Source organism: Apiotrichum porosum, assembly GCF_003942205.1.
Source record: "Apiotrichum porosum strain DSM 27194 chromosome Unknown scaffold_1, whole genome shotgun sequence".
Classification (NCBI taxonomy): Eukaryota; Fungi; Basidiomycota; class Tremellomycetes; order Trichosporonales; family Trichosporonaceae; genus Apiotrichum; species Apiotrichum porosum.
The window spans coordinates 2,914,840-2,931,475 of record NW_021167108.1 but is presented as its reverse complement, the minus strand read 5'-3'; the positions used below and the strand labels follow the sequence as shown (position 1 = coordinate 2,931,475).

The 16,636-nt window shown below is 61.9% G+C and overlaps 7 protein-coding genes across 7 annotated transcripts; 2 read left to right on the top strand and 5 right to left on the bottom strand.

The window, feature by feature from the left end:
- Positions 1–1,051: 1,051 nt before the first annotated feature.
- On the bottom strand, positions 1,052–2,666 carry EHS24_001065 (uncharacterized protein; the record flags this gene model as incomplete). The annotated part of the gene is made up of 4 exons (XM_028616871.1): positions 1,052–1,184; positions 1,255–1,405; positions 1,458–1,557; positions 1,650–2,666. 4 exons carry the CDS (start codon positions 2,664–2,666, stop codon positions 1,052–1,054), a joined length of 1,401 nt encoding a protein of 466 aa, XP_028480728.1.
- A 706-nt stretch (positions 2,667–3,372) lies between these two features.
- On the top strand, positions 3,373–4,839 carry EHS24_001064 (uncharacterized protein; the record flags this gene model as incomplete). The annotated part of the gene is made up of 1 exon (XM_028616870.1): positions 3,373–4,839. One exon carries the CDS (start codon positions 3,373–3,375, stop codon positions 4,837–4,839), a length of 1,467 nt encoding a protein of 488 aa, XP_028480727.1.
- An 874-nt stretch (positions 4,840–5,713) lies between these two features.
- Positions 5,714–7,351, bottom strand: EHS24_001063 (uncharacterized protein; the record flags this gene model as incomplete). Its single annotated transcript, XM_028616869.1, has 2 exons — positions 5,714–6,816; positions 7,177–7,351. The coding sequence occupies 2 exons, from the start codon at positions 7,349–7,351 to the stop codon at positions 5,714–5,716; spliced, it is 1,278 nt and encodes a 425-aa protein (XP_028480726.1).
- Positions 7,352–9,253: 1,902 nt separating this feature from the next.
- EHS24_001062 (uncharacterized protein) lies at positions 9,254–9,687 on the top strand (the record flags this gene model as incomplete). Its single annotated transcript, XM_028616868.1, has 3 exons — positions 9,254–9,298; positions 9,411–9,523; positions 9,588–9,687. The coding sequence occupies 3 exons, from the start codon at positions 9,254–9,256 to the stop codon at positions 9,685–9,687; spliced, it is 258 nt and encodes an 85-aa protein (XP_028480725.1).
- Positions 9,688–9,924: 237 nt separating this feature from the next.
- Positions 9,925–11,690, bottom strand: EHS24_001061 (uncharacterized protein; the record flags this gene model as incomplete). Its single annotated transcript, XM_028616867.1, has 6 exons — positions 9,925–10,357; positions 10,417–10,567; positions 10,616–10,928; positions 11,104–11,203; positions 11,256–11,343; positions 11,462–11,690. The coding sequence occupies 6 exons, from the start codon at positions 11,688–11,690 to the stop codon at positions 9,925–9,927; spliced, it is 1,314 nt and encodes a 437-aa protein (XP_028480724.1).
- A 458-nt stretch (positions 11,691–12,148) lies between these two features.
- Positions 12,149–16,026, bottom strand: EHS24_001060 (uncharacterized protein; the record flags this gene model as incomplete). The annotated part of the gene is made up of 10 exons (XM_028616866.1): positions 12,149–12,151; positions 12,195–13,295; positions 13,337–13,398; positions 13,441–13,561; positions 13,607–13,633; positions 13,673–13,776; positions 13,815–13,839; positions 13,888–13,935; positions 13,988–14,393; positions 14,441–16,026. The coding sequence occupies 10 exons, from the start codon at positions 16,024–16,026 to the stop codon at positions 12,149–12,151; spliced, it is 3,483 nt and encodes a 1,160-aa protein (XP_028480723.1).
- A 236-nt stretch (positions 16,027–16,262) lies between these two features.
- Positions 16,263–16,494, bottom strand: OTU1_2 (ubiquitin-specific protease otu1; the record flags this gene model as incomplete). Its single annotated transcript, XM_028616865.1, has 2 exons — positions 16,263–16,285; positions 16,335–16,494. 2 exons carry the CDS (start codon positions 16,492–16,494, stop codon positions 16,263–16,265), a joined length of 183 nt encoding a protein of 60 aa, XP_028480722.1.
- Between the last annotated feature and the right edge of the window lie 142 nt (positions 16,495–16,636).

Genomic DNA, 16,636 nt, shown 5'->3' with positions numbered 1-16,636 from the left:
GCACCAGGAATACCTCGCTCACTGTGGCAGTATCGACGATCCCCTCTCGGAAGCCATTGTCGCCGCAGCTGGTCTCTCTGGCTCCAACTTTGTGGCCAACTCGCCTCTCCGCCAAGATGCAATCAGCCTGGGAAAGTCAATGACCGACCAGGCCGTCGCGCACACTGTTATCCCTCTTCCAGCCCATGCTGTGAGCTGGTCTGCCTCACCGGCCACCATGGCAGTCCTCAAGCGTCCCCCGACGACCCATCACCAGCTTCTGGCCACCGCACGACCTTTCCTTCCTGGCCGCCCTGCTCCTTTCTTTAGCGACATCACACATCGCTATCACCGACCGTCCTCTGTCGCTTCCGAGTCACCCTTCTCTCTCATGCCTTTTACGCCAATGACACCTATTACGCCACTCACCCCGCTCACGCCGGGCACGCCTTGCTCGATGGACCACTCTGGCTCATCGCCACCCGCCTTCTCCGGCGCCTTCCCTCCCGCCTTCCTTGGCGACAATGAGGACGACGGATATTTTAATCACAGGTAGAGCAACCCATACCTCGCCTGGGAGTCGCCAAAGCCCAAGCCCCATTGGGAGACGAAAGTGAAGACCGAGCATGCCACCCATCCCACCTTGGCAGCCATCACTCCCGCGCAGAGAACCCTCAACCCCCGTGCCGAAGCCTACCTTCCGCGTAACCCACCCGCCATTACTCCTCCTCCAGTCGACAACGTCTCCGACACTCACCGGGCAAGCACCGACCCCGAGCCAACCACCCCCAGTCCCTCGTACATACCTCTTCCGTCGAGACCTCTCAAATTCCGACCACACTACAAGAAACAGCAGCCTGCGCAGCCACGAGGGCCGCCAAGGGGAAACTTCAACCCCCCGCGTATGAACAACACTCAGCACCGGAAGAACACGGCTCCAACGGCGCGCCTGAACGGTCACCCCGACCCACGAGCGCTTTCAGCATCGACGATACCGGCTTGATGGCAATCACCAGCACCATCACCATTGTCACCGCCGCCACCCGTCCGCGCCCCTCCGAAAAGAACCTTCCTAGCCTGCACCATGCCCAAAATCAAACGCCAGAGCGTGCACTGCACGCTTGCTGTCCCAACGTCCCATGCCCTGCCCTCCATGCCTGTCTGGTGCCCTGCTGGCCCACCGTTCCTCGAGTCCGTATGTACCGCTAGTGTTTCAAACCGAGTAGCATGTCAATGTCACAGATTCTGTATTGCAAAAGTGTCCTCGAGACGGACGTCTCAGTCGCACCAAAAGGGTGAGGGGTGGGGGCAAGCAGAGTAGGAGTGTCCGACTGTGATTCTAGTGTATCCCGTGAGACACTAAAGCCGGCAGCTGGCAGTCTCCTTCGAGTTCCACAGAGTAGTGTGCAGGATCTCAGTCCTGCCTCTGCTCAGAAGTCAGTTCAGTTGCTCAACTTCTAGTCCAGCACAAGACTCACTCCCGGGTGTCACGACACCGCAGTACACTACGTTGAGCTCGGCGGCGTCGTTGGAGGCGTCTGGAGGGCTTTGGCTGGCTTGGCGCGTGTCGGTGTTGGGCTGTTGTGATCAGCCGTTCCCGGTGTCGTTGGGCGCGTTTTGGGGGTGTCTCCGGCCGCAGCACGCGTTTGGGTGGAAACTGGGGTGCCCACGGGCGTCGGGAGGGTGGTGTGGGTGGCCGACACGGGCCCCGTGGTCGTCGAGGCCGTGCTGGACGTGCTCGCTGCGCTCGCTGCGCTGGCGGCACTGGCGGCGCTGGCCGTGCTCGTGCTCCGCTTGCTCAACCACGGGCCGCCGCCCCGGACCTGTCCCTGCGCTTGGGCTTGGGATATCGACAGCTGCAGCTCGAGCGGCGGCCACGGCTGCGTCGTCCCCACCGACCGGCGTGCGCGGCTGCCTCGCCTTGCATCTCCCGTCGTGCCCATTGCCTTGTGCTTGAACGCACCTGGTCGGCGCATGGCGTCCATCTCGGCCGCGGCCGCGAGGTAAAAGGCAGACAGCGCAGCCCACCCCTGTCGGTGTGGCGGCAGCGCCTGGACGGCCGCCACGATCGGCCACCCAAGGTCGTCGGGCAGCGACGCGACAAAGTGCGCACACACCTGCTCCTCGTCGCGAGGACGACCGATGGCGCCAAACTCGCCGACGAGGTCGCGGAACGCGGCGAGGTGCGCGCGCAGACCGTCCGGGGTGCGTGCGCCATCGGCAAGGCGCATGCGCATGATACGCCAGACGAGTGACCGGTGTGCGCGGTTGTTGGTGAACCGGCGGTGGAGGGCGGCGTACAGCTCTTGCGAGGACCAGCAGGCCTCAAACTCGAGAACGAGGGCGCTGTCCAGTGTCTTGAGAATGGCTTGTCGCGTGAGGAGCTCGCTGCGTGCCCATGCTATCCACTCCCGTCGCTGGTCGTCGCTGAGCGTCGCCGACGAGTTGTCGGTGTCAATCTCGTAGCCCGCCGGTACACTCTTGCCTGCAAACCCCGTCGAGTCGCCACCATGACCACCCTCTCTGGACGCTGGCCCGAGGTCTTGAGGCAGACGGTAGGGCTCCGGTGGCGCCGTCTGCGTAATCCAAGCTTCGAGGTTGCGCGAGGCGAGGTACGCGTGCAGCCCGCGGTCCCATGGCCCAAAGAACGAGTTGGACGACAAGCGAGGGATAGCGTCGAGCTCCATGGTGGCGGAAAGGACAAGATACCATGGTGATGCTGGGCACCCAGCCTTATAAGCACGCCAGCACGTCGTGGGCACGCGGGCACGCGGCACGTCGTTGGAGGTGACTGTGGACTGTGGTGGCTTCTTTAGCTCTCCTCGTTGTTCTCCGACTTTTACCCCTTGGAAGCTTGGATCCTGTGTTTAACGGGGGCCCAAACCTCATACCCGTTGCTCGTCACAAGTTCCCAAGCTTGCAAGCTGCAAAGCTGCCTCCTGCCCCCCATTACTGCGGTGCCCAAGTGTGCAAAAGCATCTTGCATGGGCCCCTTGCAGTGGCTGAGAGCCACGGCGCCACTCTCCCGGGAACACTGTGGATCGACGACGACAGGTCCACTTTTTTGCGGGGCCTCGATATATACCTGACCATGTCTGCGACCTGACGTTGCAACGCCGGCCTTGGCATTCGTATCCTGTCGTGGGCCGGTCTTGTACTGCACTGCACTCTCTGGGTCGTCCCCCCCGCTGGCCGGGTGCTGCGCCATCGTCCGACGCAGCAGACGCCACCGAACGGCCCAGTGCACGGCAGGTTACGTGTACGGTGCCAAGGAAATCCAGCAAACGGGCTGGGACGGAAAAACAAACCGCATGCAACACATTGATAAAACCGTCGCGTCTCCACCGCGACCCAGCTTTCAACACACCCAGTCCCACTGCTCTCTCTACAGCGATGGCACCCACGACACGGACGAGGACGCCAAAGGTCGTGCCCGTAGTCGACCCCGCATCGGCACCTGTCAAGGCCGCTCCCAAGGCGAAAGCAGCGAAAGCAAGCAAGGCAGCCCCGGCAGCCAAGAAATCGGCGAGCCCAACGGCGGCCAAGGGCAAAGCTGCGGCCGTTGGCAAGGCGACACCTGCTTCCAAGGCTGCTCCGAAGACGGCTGCCAAGGGTAAAGCGCCTGCCAAAGCGGCACCCAAGGCGGCCAAAGCAGCGACCAAGGCCGCGACAACAGCAAAGTCTACCAAGGCAGCCCCCAAGGGCAAGGTGTCAAAGAAGGCCGTCGTCGCCGCCTCGGCCGACCCAGTTGTGCTCGACCACAGCTCGTACCCTCACATCTTTGAGCTCATTGTCAACTCGGCCGGGCATGGCGGTCTCCTGGCCCTGCGCGCCGCCAACAAGACGCTGCGTGAGCGGTGCGACAACCTGCTCGCGCACCACCTCATCCTCGCGCCTGGCCTGTCGCCGCCCAAGGGCGCCAAATGGGCCAAGATGGCTGGTTTCTTGCCCCGCGGCCCGGCCAAGGCGCGCATGAAGCAGTACCGGGTCATGCCGATCTCGCACGACGGCGGCCGCCTGCCCGGCTGGGTGTGCGACTACAACCACGTCACGGACAACCGCGAGGACACGTGCGGCGACGACTGCACGGCGCTGCGGTCCCGGTGGGAGACGGCGTTTTTGCACACGCGCGTGGTGGATATCCACCCGTGGCACGGCTCAGACTGGCGCATGGTGCGCGCGCGCGACACAATGAAGAATGTAGAGGTCGCGCGCTTCTACCCGAACGGGAGCAGCAAGTGTATCGTCCAGCCGCGCAAGATGGTCGTGTTTACAAACTTTGGCGTCGACTTTGAGGGCCGCAAGCCTTCCGACTGGGACAAGACGACGTACGCCGAGACGGTCTACCTCGACTCGCAGGTCCGCCACCTGGTCGTGCGCGCCACATACGACTGCTCGCGGCCGACGCTGCCCGTGTGCTGGGTCTCGCTGCCGAGCCGAACCATCGAGTGGGTCGACACCACCGTGCTCATCTTCGCGCCTGAACCGGGAACGACATCGTACTCGAACCCCATCTGGATCGAGAAGAACGACGTGCGCGCCAACGGCTGGCTGTGGACCGTGTGCAGCCACCTGCGCGTCGGCTCGACTTCGGCCCACACGCTCGTGGGCGTCAGCGAGGCGCCGCAAGAGTGTTTCGGCATCATGGACGGCATCGCCCGCGAGCCGCAGCAGCTGTACGACCTCATCATGGACAATATCCTCCAGGAAATCAGGGACGATCTCCGCGGCGAGCTCGACGACGACCGCGCAGCGGAGATTCGCGGACAGGTCACGTTCATGACCACCGACGAGTACCGCAAGCATGTCGGCGAGGAGCAGTTTGCCATCGACACGGTGCCCACCCCGCGCCACGAATAGGGGTGAGACGAGACGCAGACAAGGATGTGGACATTGATTTTCTTTGGATAGACAGGTTTTGGATGATTGACGTTTGTTTTTTCTTTGTAAACAGGTAAAATGATAGAACTAGAGACGTGCGGACGATAAAGCACTCCAGCGTTTGCACCCAGGCTCGAGAAGCCAAGCGAGGCCTGGCACAGAGTCCGCCGCCACACCTTTGTTCCTGTTCCCCCCCACGCCAAGCACCGTTCCCCTCTCCTCTCCGATTGTCTCCTTTGTGGCCAGTTACGACCGATATCGCCCAAGTTGCCGAGTGCGGGGCCGCTCGGCACAAGTCACTTTACCACCTCGGCAAATCGAGAGAGGCGGTCAGACATCTTTCGGTCCTCTTTGTTCCCCCTCTTTGTTCCCCCGCGACGCGTCTGTCCATGGGCCGGATTGTCGGCCGAACAAGCGTTCGTGTGGCGGCGATGCGGGAGTGGGGGCGGGGGCGGGTACAGCGAGCGAACCTCGATAACACGCGCATCTACGGACGCGCGAAGAGGGTTGCAGCGACGACAACGTGTCCGTCGCTGGCACCTGTGTCACCAATATACACCCTCCGGGAAGGTCCAGTGACGATCGGCAACAGGTCGCAGCGCCCTCACCACGTCAGACGTACCACTGTTTTATGACACTCGCCTGCCTGGGCGTTTTTGTACGTATGAAACAATGACTTCATAACAACTATGAACAACCTTCTAACCCCTTCTGCCCTCTGTCTGCCGCATGCACTTTTTTGGATGACTGCTGTAGCCGCGCAGACACGTGTCGCCTGCGCTGCCCCGGGGGTGACGTTTCTGTCCGTGGAGCCCAAGTCCTAAGTCTAAGAAAGAACGCAACAACGAGTCGCTTAGGCGTACTCCTTCTTGATAAACTTGGCAATGGTCTCGAGCTGGATGTTCGAGGTGCCCTCGTAGATGGCGCCAATCTTCGAGTCACGCCAGTACTTCTCAATACCAGTGTCGCGGGTGAAGCCGACACCGCCGCACCACTCGATGGCGGCACCGGCGGCGCGCTGGGCGACGACCGAGGCGTAGTACTTGGCCATGGCGGCCTCCTTGGTGAAGGGGCGCTTCTCCTCCTGGAGACGGGCGGCGTTGTAGGTCATGAGCTTTGCGGCCTCGATCTGGGTGGCAATGTCGGCAAACTGGAAGTTGAGGCCCTGGAAGTCGCCAACGGCCTTGCCAAACTGCTTGCGCTGGTAGGTGTAAGGGACGGCCTTCTCAAAGGCGCCCTGGGCCAGACCGATCATCTGGGCGGCGATACCGATACGGCCCTCGTTGAGGATCTCAATGGCAATCTTGTAGCCCTTGCCGACCTCGCCGACGACGTTCTCCTTGGGGATCTTGATGCCGTCAAAGTTGAGGACACAGGTGGACGAGGCGCGGATACCGAGCTTCTCCTCCTTCTTCATGATCTCGACACCCATGTCCTTGGAGATGACAAAGGCGGTGATACCCTTGTAGCCCTTGGAGGGGTCGACGTTGGCAAAGACGAGGAAGGTGTCGGCCTCACCCGAGTTGGAGATCCACATCTTGGTGCCGTTGAGGACGTAGAAGTCGCCCGACGAGTCGAGCTTGGCAGTGGTCTGGAGGCCAAAGGCGTCCGAACCGGCAGCGGGCTCGGTAAGACAGAACGAGCCGACCTTCTCGGTAGCGAGGCCGGTGAGCCACTTCTCCTTGATGGCGTCCGAGGCGTGGTGACGGAACACGGTGTTGACGAGGGTGTTGTGCACGTCGACAAGGACAGCGACCGAGGGGTCGACACGGGCAATCTCCTCAATGGCAATGATGGCAGAGGTGAACGACATGCCAGCACCACCGTACTCCTCGGGCACCTCGATACCCATGAGACCGTTGTCGAACAGGCCCTGGATGAGGGCGGGGTCCATGATCTCGGCCTCGTCCATCTGGCGGACAATGGGCTCAATGTTGTCGACGGCAAACTTGCGGACTGAGGCGGGTAAGCTTGTGGGCTGGAAAGGGGGGGGGGGGGGGGGGGGGGGGGTGGAAGAGCACACGCCTATGGAACATCGCGGCCACTGAACGTCGCAGGTAGCAAGAGCCTGCTTCACAGCGCCTGTATCACAGCACGAGGGGGAACAAGGCCGCCAGAGAGGCCAGCGTCACCCGGCCAACGTTGCCGAGCGCGCGACTTTTTCCTGTCCGTGAGGCAGGGTGCGGCGCACTCGTCGTCGCTGCCAGCGGGTACTGCAGTGCCGGTCCAGCCAGCGCTCGCTGCTCTCGTGGTCGACACACGCCCACTTGCGCGCGCGCGCGCACGCGAGCCTTTACTGTAGCTCGGTCTACTCACCAGTGTCGCGGAGCATGTTCTCCTCGTCGGTAAAGTTCCAGAGCGACTGGCCCTTCTCGACGGTGGGGTACTCGATGCGGGCGTTGGCGGTGGCCGAGAAGGCGCGGATGGCGGCAACGCGCGACTGGCCGCGGACGGCGGGGACTGCGCGGGAAGCAAGCTGGCGAGCGAACATTGTGGGTAGGAGTGGTATGTGGTGGTAAGAGGGGGGAAAGGGGGTGGTTGTGGATGTGCCGTTCTTTATACACTGGGGAGCAATGGGACACGCGTGGAGGAAAGATGTGGGTGTGGGTGTGCGTTCGGCTCTTGGGACCCAGCTGTGTCTCGTCTCTGTCCTCGCCTAACGGCTTGGGTTTGCGGCCTGGCTGGACCAGCCGGCCGGCTGCTGGCTGCTGGAAGGTCCGGTTAACGGCTGGTGGCATGTGCCGGCCGCCGTGCGTGCGGGTGGGGGGGAGCACCGTGGGGTGTTGCGTCACAGGCGCGCGGGGGGCGGCGAAAGAACGGCGTTTGGAGAGCCAGCGGGGGGCAGCGCCTCGATGCGCGGCCGTCCAAATGCCCCGTCTCTCTCTCTCTTCGGCATCGCAGAGGCAAAAGCAGCACTCTCCCCCGCGCGGGTTCGTGAGGAGCTCCATGGTCTGTCCACTGCCAAGCATGGGGGGGGGGGGGGCAGATACAGGGGTGGGGGTAGGCATGTCTCTTTGGGTTTGATGTTATCCTCGTCCGAATTGCCACATGGGAGTGTCTCCGCCAACGACCCACATCATACACCGCAGCGCGTGCGGATGAACGCTGGGAAAACATTAATGCAAAAGATAGCCGAACAGCGAAACAATAGCGCGACGGTTGTTATCCGATTAGGGGACGGAGCGGTCCGAACGCAACGTCACCGGCCACCGGGGGGGCTGTGGGGGGCAGCAATAGACAAAAGTCCGGTGTTAAACAGCGGGCACACGGCCATGGGTCTCGTCGACGTGGTCATTCGAAAACGCCCAGTCGTATAGGACCTGGGGAAAAGATATTTCTGCCGGCTCTCTCAGCGGGCGGAGCAACGCCAACCCGCCAGCTGCAGACGAGAGCAAAGGCGCAGCCAAGCCGTGCGTCTGAAACACCAAACCGAATTCCGGCCCTCCCGCCAACGAGACACGGTTTGGAGTAGTCCCCCAAGCTACAAAACGGGAAGCTGGCGTCATGCTAGCCAGCATTCTGGGTGCAAGTTGACGGACGCAAAGACACCAGCTTGCGTCGTGGAGCGTGTCGCAACGTGGGTGTGGCGGTTCTGAACAACGTCTCGCTGCCTTTGCACGGGCGATGAAGAGGGCCATAAACGACAGTGGCACTCAGCTGTTGTCTTCATTGGACACAGAAGGTCCAAGGCTATCCTCGCACATATAGGGTGCCACACGAACATGTGATGCGAGCTTTAGAGATATTGAGATTCTCAGCATCTGCCTTTGTCGGGTGGATAAATAATGTGGCTCGGGACTTTTCACGCCGATCTTTCCTCGCCAGTCGTGCCACTAGCCACTGGCATCTATGAGATCCAACGACTTTGACGTGATTGAGCAAATGGCATTGAACATATGTTGGGGGCTGAGGTGTAGGTGACAGCAGCCATGCTCGTCGGGCACTCAGCCCCGCTCTATTTGAAGTATAGCCAATGTCCTGTGCTCGGCGCGACCAGCAAACACTCTTGTGCTTGGCAAACGTGACCTGATCGGCCGATGGATTGCGGATACTTACCATTGCGACACGTGCAGTTGGCCAGCCTTCGCTATGGACAAACAAGTCGAGTCCTGAGGGACAAAGTCGAGTCCTGAGGACACTGCTTCTGATGACAATGACAAACACTATGATTGGTCCACCACGGTGTAATAGCCTCCACATTACACGTCCAGCGCGACAAGTGCGTCACACCCACTCGTCGGGCCATGTGCCCACCGACGCTGGCGCTTATTGTTCTCGGACTATATAAACTCTGTGCTCTGCTCCATTCTGTTTCACCACAACACTCCACGCCTCACCACCCGTTTCCTTACCCCGCCAAGCCCTACCGACCTCCTCCATTGCGATAACCACAATGTCCTCGTGCTCCGGTAACCCCTCCAACTGCGGCTTCTGTGGCGTGAGTGTCCCAAGAGTGTCTCCACACCCACCTTGGCGATCCCTGTTGTTTATCGCGGGCCATGTGTGGAGCCACCACCACCACCTACCCATCAGTCGCTAACATGCCCCAGGTCCAGTCCACCGAGCACGGCTGCGCCAAGACCGACGTCGCCGGCTGCGCCGCCAACCCCTCGCAGTGCACTGCTTGCCAGGGCAACGGCTGTCTCGCCACCGAGTGCACTGGGTGAGTCAAGTCGTGACCAGCTGTACAGCTCACCTCACCTTGGCCCAAGCTGACTCGTCTCCAGTAACCCCGGCACGTGCAAGGCCTGTACCGCTGGCCACTTTTCGAGCTGCCGCAAGGCCGAGCTCAGTGCCACCGAGGGCATTGAGCGCGTCCGCAGCTAGGCAATAGCGCGAGTCGTGACCCCGCCCGCCCTGCCATTTCGCCCATTGTATCACTTATCATCCACCGCCATATTGTCACATGCACTCATTGTAAAGAGGACCAAACGTTTCGATTGTGGGGTGAAAAGGGGCGCTTCATCTCTCCCGATAACTACCTAAAACTAACCAACACTCTAAAGCCAACTAAAACCTCTTATCTACCACTTATCTTACTCCTCGCAGGGCGACCAACGTCTACTAGATATTGAGCGCCTCGCGCGCCATGTGCGCACACTGCGCCTCCTCGTCCGTCAAGACGACATATGTCCTGAGCTTGCTGCCGGCCGTGGAGATGGTGCGCACCACCTCGCCGTCTTGCGCCCTGGCCGCGTTCTTGCCCGCGTCCACCTCGGCGCCCAGCCACCCCAGGCGCGCCAGCACGTCTGCGCGCAGCTGCGCCGAGTTTTCGCCAATGCCGCCCGAAAACGCCAGCGCGACGTTAGCGAGCGGGACGCGGTACAGCAGCTTGGAGAGGTATGCGGCCAGGAACCCCATGAGGCGGTCGACAAAGACGTCGTACGCGAGCTGCGCGGCGGCGCCCTCTTCGGGGCTGCAGGTGGACGGGTCGGCGATGCGTTGGGTGATCAGGCCAAAGTTCTGGGTACCCGCCAGCGCTGTCAGGCCGGATTTCCTGTGGTGGGTGTGTGTCAGCTAACGTACGTTGCCGACGGAAACGAAGCTGAGGCCCACTTGTTCATGACCAGCTCGGCACGCGTCACGTGCATGTCCTTGAGCCCCGCGTCGCCGCCTGGGTCCTTTGTGTGGTGGAAAATGGCCGTTGGGTCAATGGTACCGGTACGCGTGCCGCCCACGAGTCCCTCGAGCGGGGTGAGACCCATGGCTGTTGCCGGTTAGCCTCAAGCTATGTACCAACTCCTGCTCGACTCACTGGTATCAATCGACTTGCCACCGAGGATACAGCACGCGCTGGCGCCGCTGCCCAAGTGCGCGACGACCACGTTGATGTCGCTGGCGGGCTTGCCGAGGTTGGCGCTCAGGCTGCGCACAATGGACGCATACGACAGGCCGTGGAACCCGTACTTGCGCAGCGGGATCGCCGTCGCCAGCTCGGGCGGCGGGAGGGCATAGGTGTACGTCTCGCGCGGGAGCGTTTGGTGGAAGAGCGTGTCGAAGAGCAGCACCGACGTGTGCTCTGGCAGCGCCTCGAGGCAGGCGCGCACGCCGAGGACGGCGTGGTGGTTCTGGACAGTGCGTCAGTGCATAGACGCTGGCAGCTGAAGGGAGGGGGGGGGGGTCAGAACATTGCGGCGTTCGGTGCGGATTTGGGTTCGCGACGACGTCACTGCCGCCATTGAATCGCACGCCGCGTGTCTGTGCACCACATCTCCAACCTCACAGCAGTTAAAAGTAACTCACATGCAACGGCGCAAACTCGCTGAGCGCGTCCATCTCGGTGAGCGCCTCCTCGTGTTCGTGGGTGACGATCAGTGGTTTCTTGTTGAGACCGCCGTGCACGCTGTAGAATGCGCTGTCAGTGACTGTCTCCCAAGACAAACTCGGCAGCGTACATTCGGTGTGTGATGTACTTGATCTCGCTGCCCTGGACGCCGCCCGAGCCCGCAAGGTTCTTGAGGAGGATGGGGAAGATGTCGCGGTCTGGACGTGTCGAGCGGAGTGTGTCAGCTTGCCGTGCCATTCCCAGCTCAGCCCGGCAGCTGTCGCTCTCTCTCTCGCTCCAGCAGCAGCGTTGGACGCTGCTCGTGCCGCCACTCACGCTCGACCGTGCTGCCCTCCGCGCCTTCCTCTTTCACGTCCTGCCCGCGTCCCGCCTCCCACGAGACCTTGATGACGACCTTGTCGCCCTTGGACCCAATGTTGGACACGGCAATGGTCGCGGCCCCATTGAGCGGCACGTCCAAGTCGGCCGGCGTCGCTGCCGGCGGCAGGTCGAAGAGCTTGCCCTTGATACTGGAGCTGCCGCAGTTGAGCGCTAGGAGGTACATGGCTGGTAGGTATGTGTGAGTGATGAGTGAATGGTGTGTGTATGTGTCTGTCAGTTGGAGATGGCTGCTGTCAACGCACCGACGTGTGCTGGCGAACGCTGGGAGAATTATATGGGCGAGGCGTGGCAAGCCACTGCTGCTCGACGGCTCATTGTCCTGCCGGAATGACACGGCGCCGCTGACGTCATGGCCATGGCCTTTGCCGCCGGCATTGTTGACAACAAGCCGTGTTGGGCAAAATACGCGACAATGGCCGTGTTGTTGTTGTTCAGTTTGCATAACGAAGAGAGACAAAGAGAGACAGAGAACATTTGGTGATGGACGTGATACATAACATGGACATTCTTTGATACGATATATTCACAACAGATGGTACGGAAAACACACTGCCAAGGCGTCAACTTGCTCTGGGGTTTCTCTTCAAGACTCACTGCGCTTTAGCTCAGAGAATCAGAGAATCACTGCGGTAGGTCAGCTTCAAGCTCTGAAAATCCCTAAGCTCACCTTAAATGTCTGCCACTGCTTGACCTTGGCCTCGGGGCTAATCTGGCGGTTACCAGCGAGGTCGGCGTGGCGCACCTCGCGGTGCGGGCCGCCGCCATAGCTGGTGCTGTTGTTGCCGTACGTCGGCGCGAGCCTGAAGCCCGCAGGAGGCCCACCGCCACCCCGGCCGCCGCCCTTGACGGTCCCCGTCGTGACAGTCGATATCAGCGAGCCCGTGCTGGGAGGCCGCTCGATCGCGTCGTAAAACTGCGGCGGGCGGATGACGTGCGTGCGCGACGCGGCGGGGACGTGGCTGAGGAGCGGCTCGTCGTCGTCGCTCGACGGCGGGCTGCCGCCGACGGACATTTGGTCGTGCGCCAGGCGAATACCCACCGGCCGGCGTAGAGGGATATCAGCAGCGCGCGAAGTAGAGTAACCCCCACCACCGCCGGTGGGGCCTTGCGAGGCGCGAATCTCCTGCCAGGGCGGGGCGGCCGGCTGCCTCGATGCGGGCTTGGGAGGCGGCGGGCGCTGGCGGGAGACCCGCTCGCGGTCCTGAAAGTACGTCTCTGCCGAGGCTTCCATGTGGCTAACGACAGACGACTCGGGGTACTTTTTGGACGAGGCCCAGCTCGCCTCGGACTGGAGACGGCCGTACGGGGCCGTCTCCGTGTTGACTGTGCTCTGGTACCCCGTGCCGGAGACGTCGGAAGCCTGATAGCCATTGACCACCGAGGCCGAGCGGTTGGTGGAGCCAGTGGGCATGGGGGTGAAGGGGATCGGAGAGCCCATGGGCACTTGTGGCACCTGCGGATACGCTTGCTTGGGGCGTTCGTCGTGAGTCTTGTTGTTGGTGGGGCGTGGGGTCGCATTGTTGGGCGCGCGGTTGACGGGGCCGTTGTTGCCGTTGATGTTGTTGACAGTGCGCCCTTTGCTGCTGCGGAGCTGGCTCCACTCGAGTGGAGTCGTCGGGAAAAGGAAGGGAATGTAGAATAGGCGGCCGTTACCGAGCGCTTGGAAGGGATCGCTGTCGACGTCGGCAACGCCAGTGGAGCGTGCGACGAACACTTTGCTCTTGACCTCGTCGCCGAGCCGCCCGATCGTGTCGAGATACTGGCGGTCCTGAATGTTTGTCAGATATCAGGCGGTTCCCTTCATCTCACCTGTCCAGCGACGAGTAAGACCAGCTTGCAAGGCCGCAGACTGCCGAGCATGTTCATCTTGGCTGGCGGGAGGTCAGCTTTTCAATCGCAACAGGTACACCCACCTCTGATCTTGATCGACGCGCCAAACAGCCCGGTGGTGTCGGAGATGACAATCTGGTCGTCGGCAGAGGAGAAGCCCTCGAGAAAATCATCAAAGTCTCTGACAGACTTGATCACGCCGGTCTGTGTCCGCGTTAGCTGTACCCGGCCCAAACCTCAAAGCCATACCTCGAGGAGCTCGTTGATGGTCTTCTCCTGCGATGGGTCAGCGGTGTAGGCCTGAAGCACACTCACAAGGTCGAGGAACAGGTGGATCATGGCCGTCACCTCGGTACCGAGCGCCATGAGCTTGACCAGACGCTCGGCCTCGCTGCGGATAAGAGCTGCCGTGGCGGCGCCTGTACGGGTCAATGTCATCCGAAGATCCTACCCTTACCTCCCTCGTAGCCACGACCGACTTGCTTGGGATCAAACTGGGCATGTCAGCTGAATCACATGCCAGTACCTACCATGCGCGCCTCGCCCTCCATAAGAACGATGGCAAAGCCAGAGGGGTCCTGAATGCGTCAGCTGAGGGCATATGGGCGTCTACGCAGCAAACAAACCTACCTTGACCTCCTGCTTGAGTGCCCCCGAGTCCTTGGTGAGCTGCGCATAGTCCTCCTCGAGGGCCACAAACCGACTGCTGAGGCTCTTGTAGCCCTTCTTGTACGTCTTGCGGTGTGCCTCTGAGCGCTCCAGCATGTCGACAGCCTGGCCACTCTTCTCGCGCTCCTCCTCGAGCGTGCGAACGACGCGGGCGAGCTCCTGCTCCATCCTCTGCCTTTGGGTGTTGGCCTCGCGTACCTCCGTCTCGGCCTTGAGCACTCGCGTGCCGAACAGCTGGTTCTCGCGGGTGAGGCGGATTACCTGCTGCTGCATCTCGGGGTCGACCGTGGGCGGGGAAGGTGCAGGAGCAGGAGTAGGAGCAGGCGCCGCGACGAGGGCGGGAACGCCAGATGCCGCACATGAGTGGCTGGTTTGTGAGCTTTGAGAACCAAGATCCCTGCTTCTTCAACTCACCTCTTGAGCTCGTGGGAGATGCGCACGAGGACTTCCTCCATGCAGCCGCCAAAGACGGCCATGCTCTCGCGAAAGTCCATCCACGCCCCCTCCAACTCGTTGACCTCGTCGAGGCTGTTCTGAAGCGAGTGGTCGGGCTTGGGCTTCTCGCCGTCGTCCTCCTTGTTGGCAACCGCAGGTGGCGGAGTGCGCGGTGGGGTGACCGGGCTGCGCGGCGGTGTGAGAGGCGGGGTGAACTCGTGGGCGGTCGAGGCAGGGTTAGAGGAGACGTCGTCCTCGTGGAGCTGCTCATCAGCGTTCTCGATGACATCCTTACTTGTCGCGGTGTCGTCGGCAGTATCGTGCTGGACGTGCTGGAGGCCCTCGGCGCCCTCGCCGCCCTCGGCATCTTGCTCCTGCTCGAGACTCGGATGGTACACGACTACTCGGTTCTCGACACACCCATCGAGACGCTCATGGTGCTCGCCACAGTCGGCATACTGGACCTCGCCGTCGTCGTCCTCACTTGAATGGTACAAAGACACGCCGTGCACCTCCTCGTTGTTCTGCACACCATCGGTCCCACTTCTCTCACCCTGTTGACCAGCCACATTGTGCACGCCCTCGTGCCCCGTCTCGCTGGAGGCAGTGTGGTCGTGCTCGCTGTCCACCGACATGTCCGCCTGGGTGGTGTGTGCGGGCTCGACGTCGGTCGAGGACACGCCACAGCTGTCGCCGGGAGGAGGGGAGGGTGGCGGCGAGGGCGAGGGCGAAGGCGCCGACGAGCGCGTGCCCCTGTCATCGTCGGAGTCGTGTGGCTCGAGGAAGGCTGTGGGAGCAACGTCCATGTCAGAATGGTCAGGCATGGGATCCATGGCCACGGCGACGTCCACGGCCACGTCTGGCACGCTTGACTGGCCCACGAGGACGGGCGCGTCCACTGGACTGGGCGCAGCGTCCATGAGGTTGGGAGGCGCGGGAGGCGCTGCCGCGTCCGGGACAGAGGTTGGGACCGAGACGGGGACAGGCTCGTTGTTGGGAGTATCGAAGATGATCGTGCTGAGGAGCGCTGCAAGCTCGCCATCGACGTTGTCGTCTTGCTTCACCCCGGCCTCGGGGATGGGGCTGGAGGTGCGCGAGCGGGCCGTTCCGGGCTCGCTGACGGGCCGCTGGGGCATGATGAGGGGCGAGTAGACGACCTCGAGGAACGAGGTGGGCATGGAGACGGGGGACGAGCTCGGGCGCTCGATATCGGAGAGGGAAGGTGAGAGTGACGGTGAAGGAGAAGGAGACGGGGAGGGCATGTAGTCGGCGAGGGCCTGCCACCCGCTGACGGACTCGTCGTGGGTGAGCTTGGGGCCGGCGGCCTGACCTTGGAAGGAGGCGACGGGGAGGTCGTCCTCGTCGCCGAGTAGGTCGAACATGGGTGCAACGGCGGGGATGATGGACATGCTGGAGGTGGTGAGGGAAGAGGGGAGGGGAGATGGGAGGGGAGAAAAGGTTGCGGTGACTGCGACAAAGGACTCGGCCATCGCCACCTGGTCGTCAGCCACCTCGGAGGAGACGCTGGCGACGTCGGAGGGCGGGAGAGGTTCTGCCGCAGACATGAAGACGAGATGGGGAGAATGAACAATGTCGAGAGTGTGAGCTGACTGCGAGATCAAGTGATGAAGGGAGGACCGAGGAAGGAATGGAGGGAGGGAAGGCGAGGAAGACAGGTTTGCGCGCGGTCAGTGATTTGTGGGTTCCTTCCTCGGACTGGGGTCTGTCAACTATAGGACTGCTGCATAAATAAACCCTCATACTGTCGCCAGCTGTGACTCCTCTCAGCGTGCCCTGCGCGCTAATATTCTCCAAACTCGACGTCTTGACGGGGTCAGCTTATATATCCACAGCCCGTTCGCCCTCAACTCACGGCCCGTCGCCATGGCGTGCTCGCGCGCGCCCTTCTCTCCTTGCAGTCCAGTGCCACAGATACCGCATCGCAGGTCAAACGTGGCCGTGTCGGTGTAGTAGTGCTTCTTCTTGAGCGAGCCCACCAGCTCCTCGGCCGCCTCCATCACCGTCGAGTCCATTGTTGGGAAGATGGTCGTGTGGAACGAGGGAGGAGCGGTGGGGATGGGCGACACGGTGAGGGCATCATAGTCTGGGCCTGTCAGTGCTTCCATTCACAAAGCCACTTGCGCGCGGCTTACGGATGCCAGAATAGACGAGGAG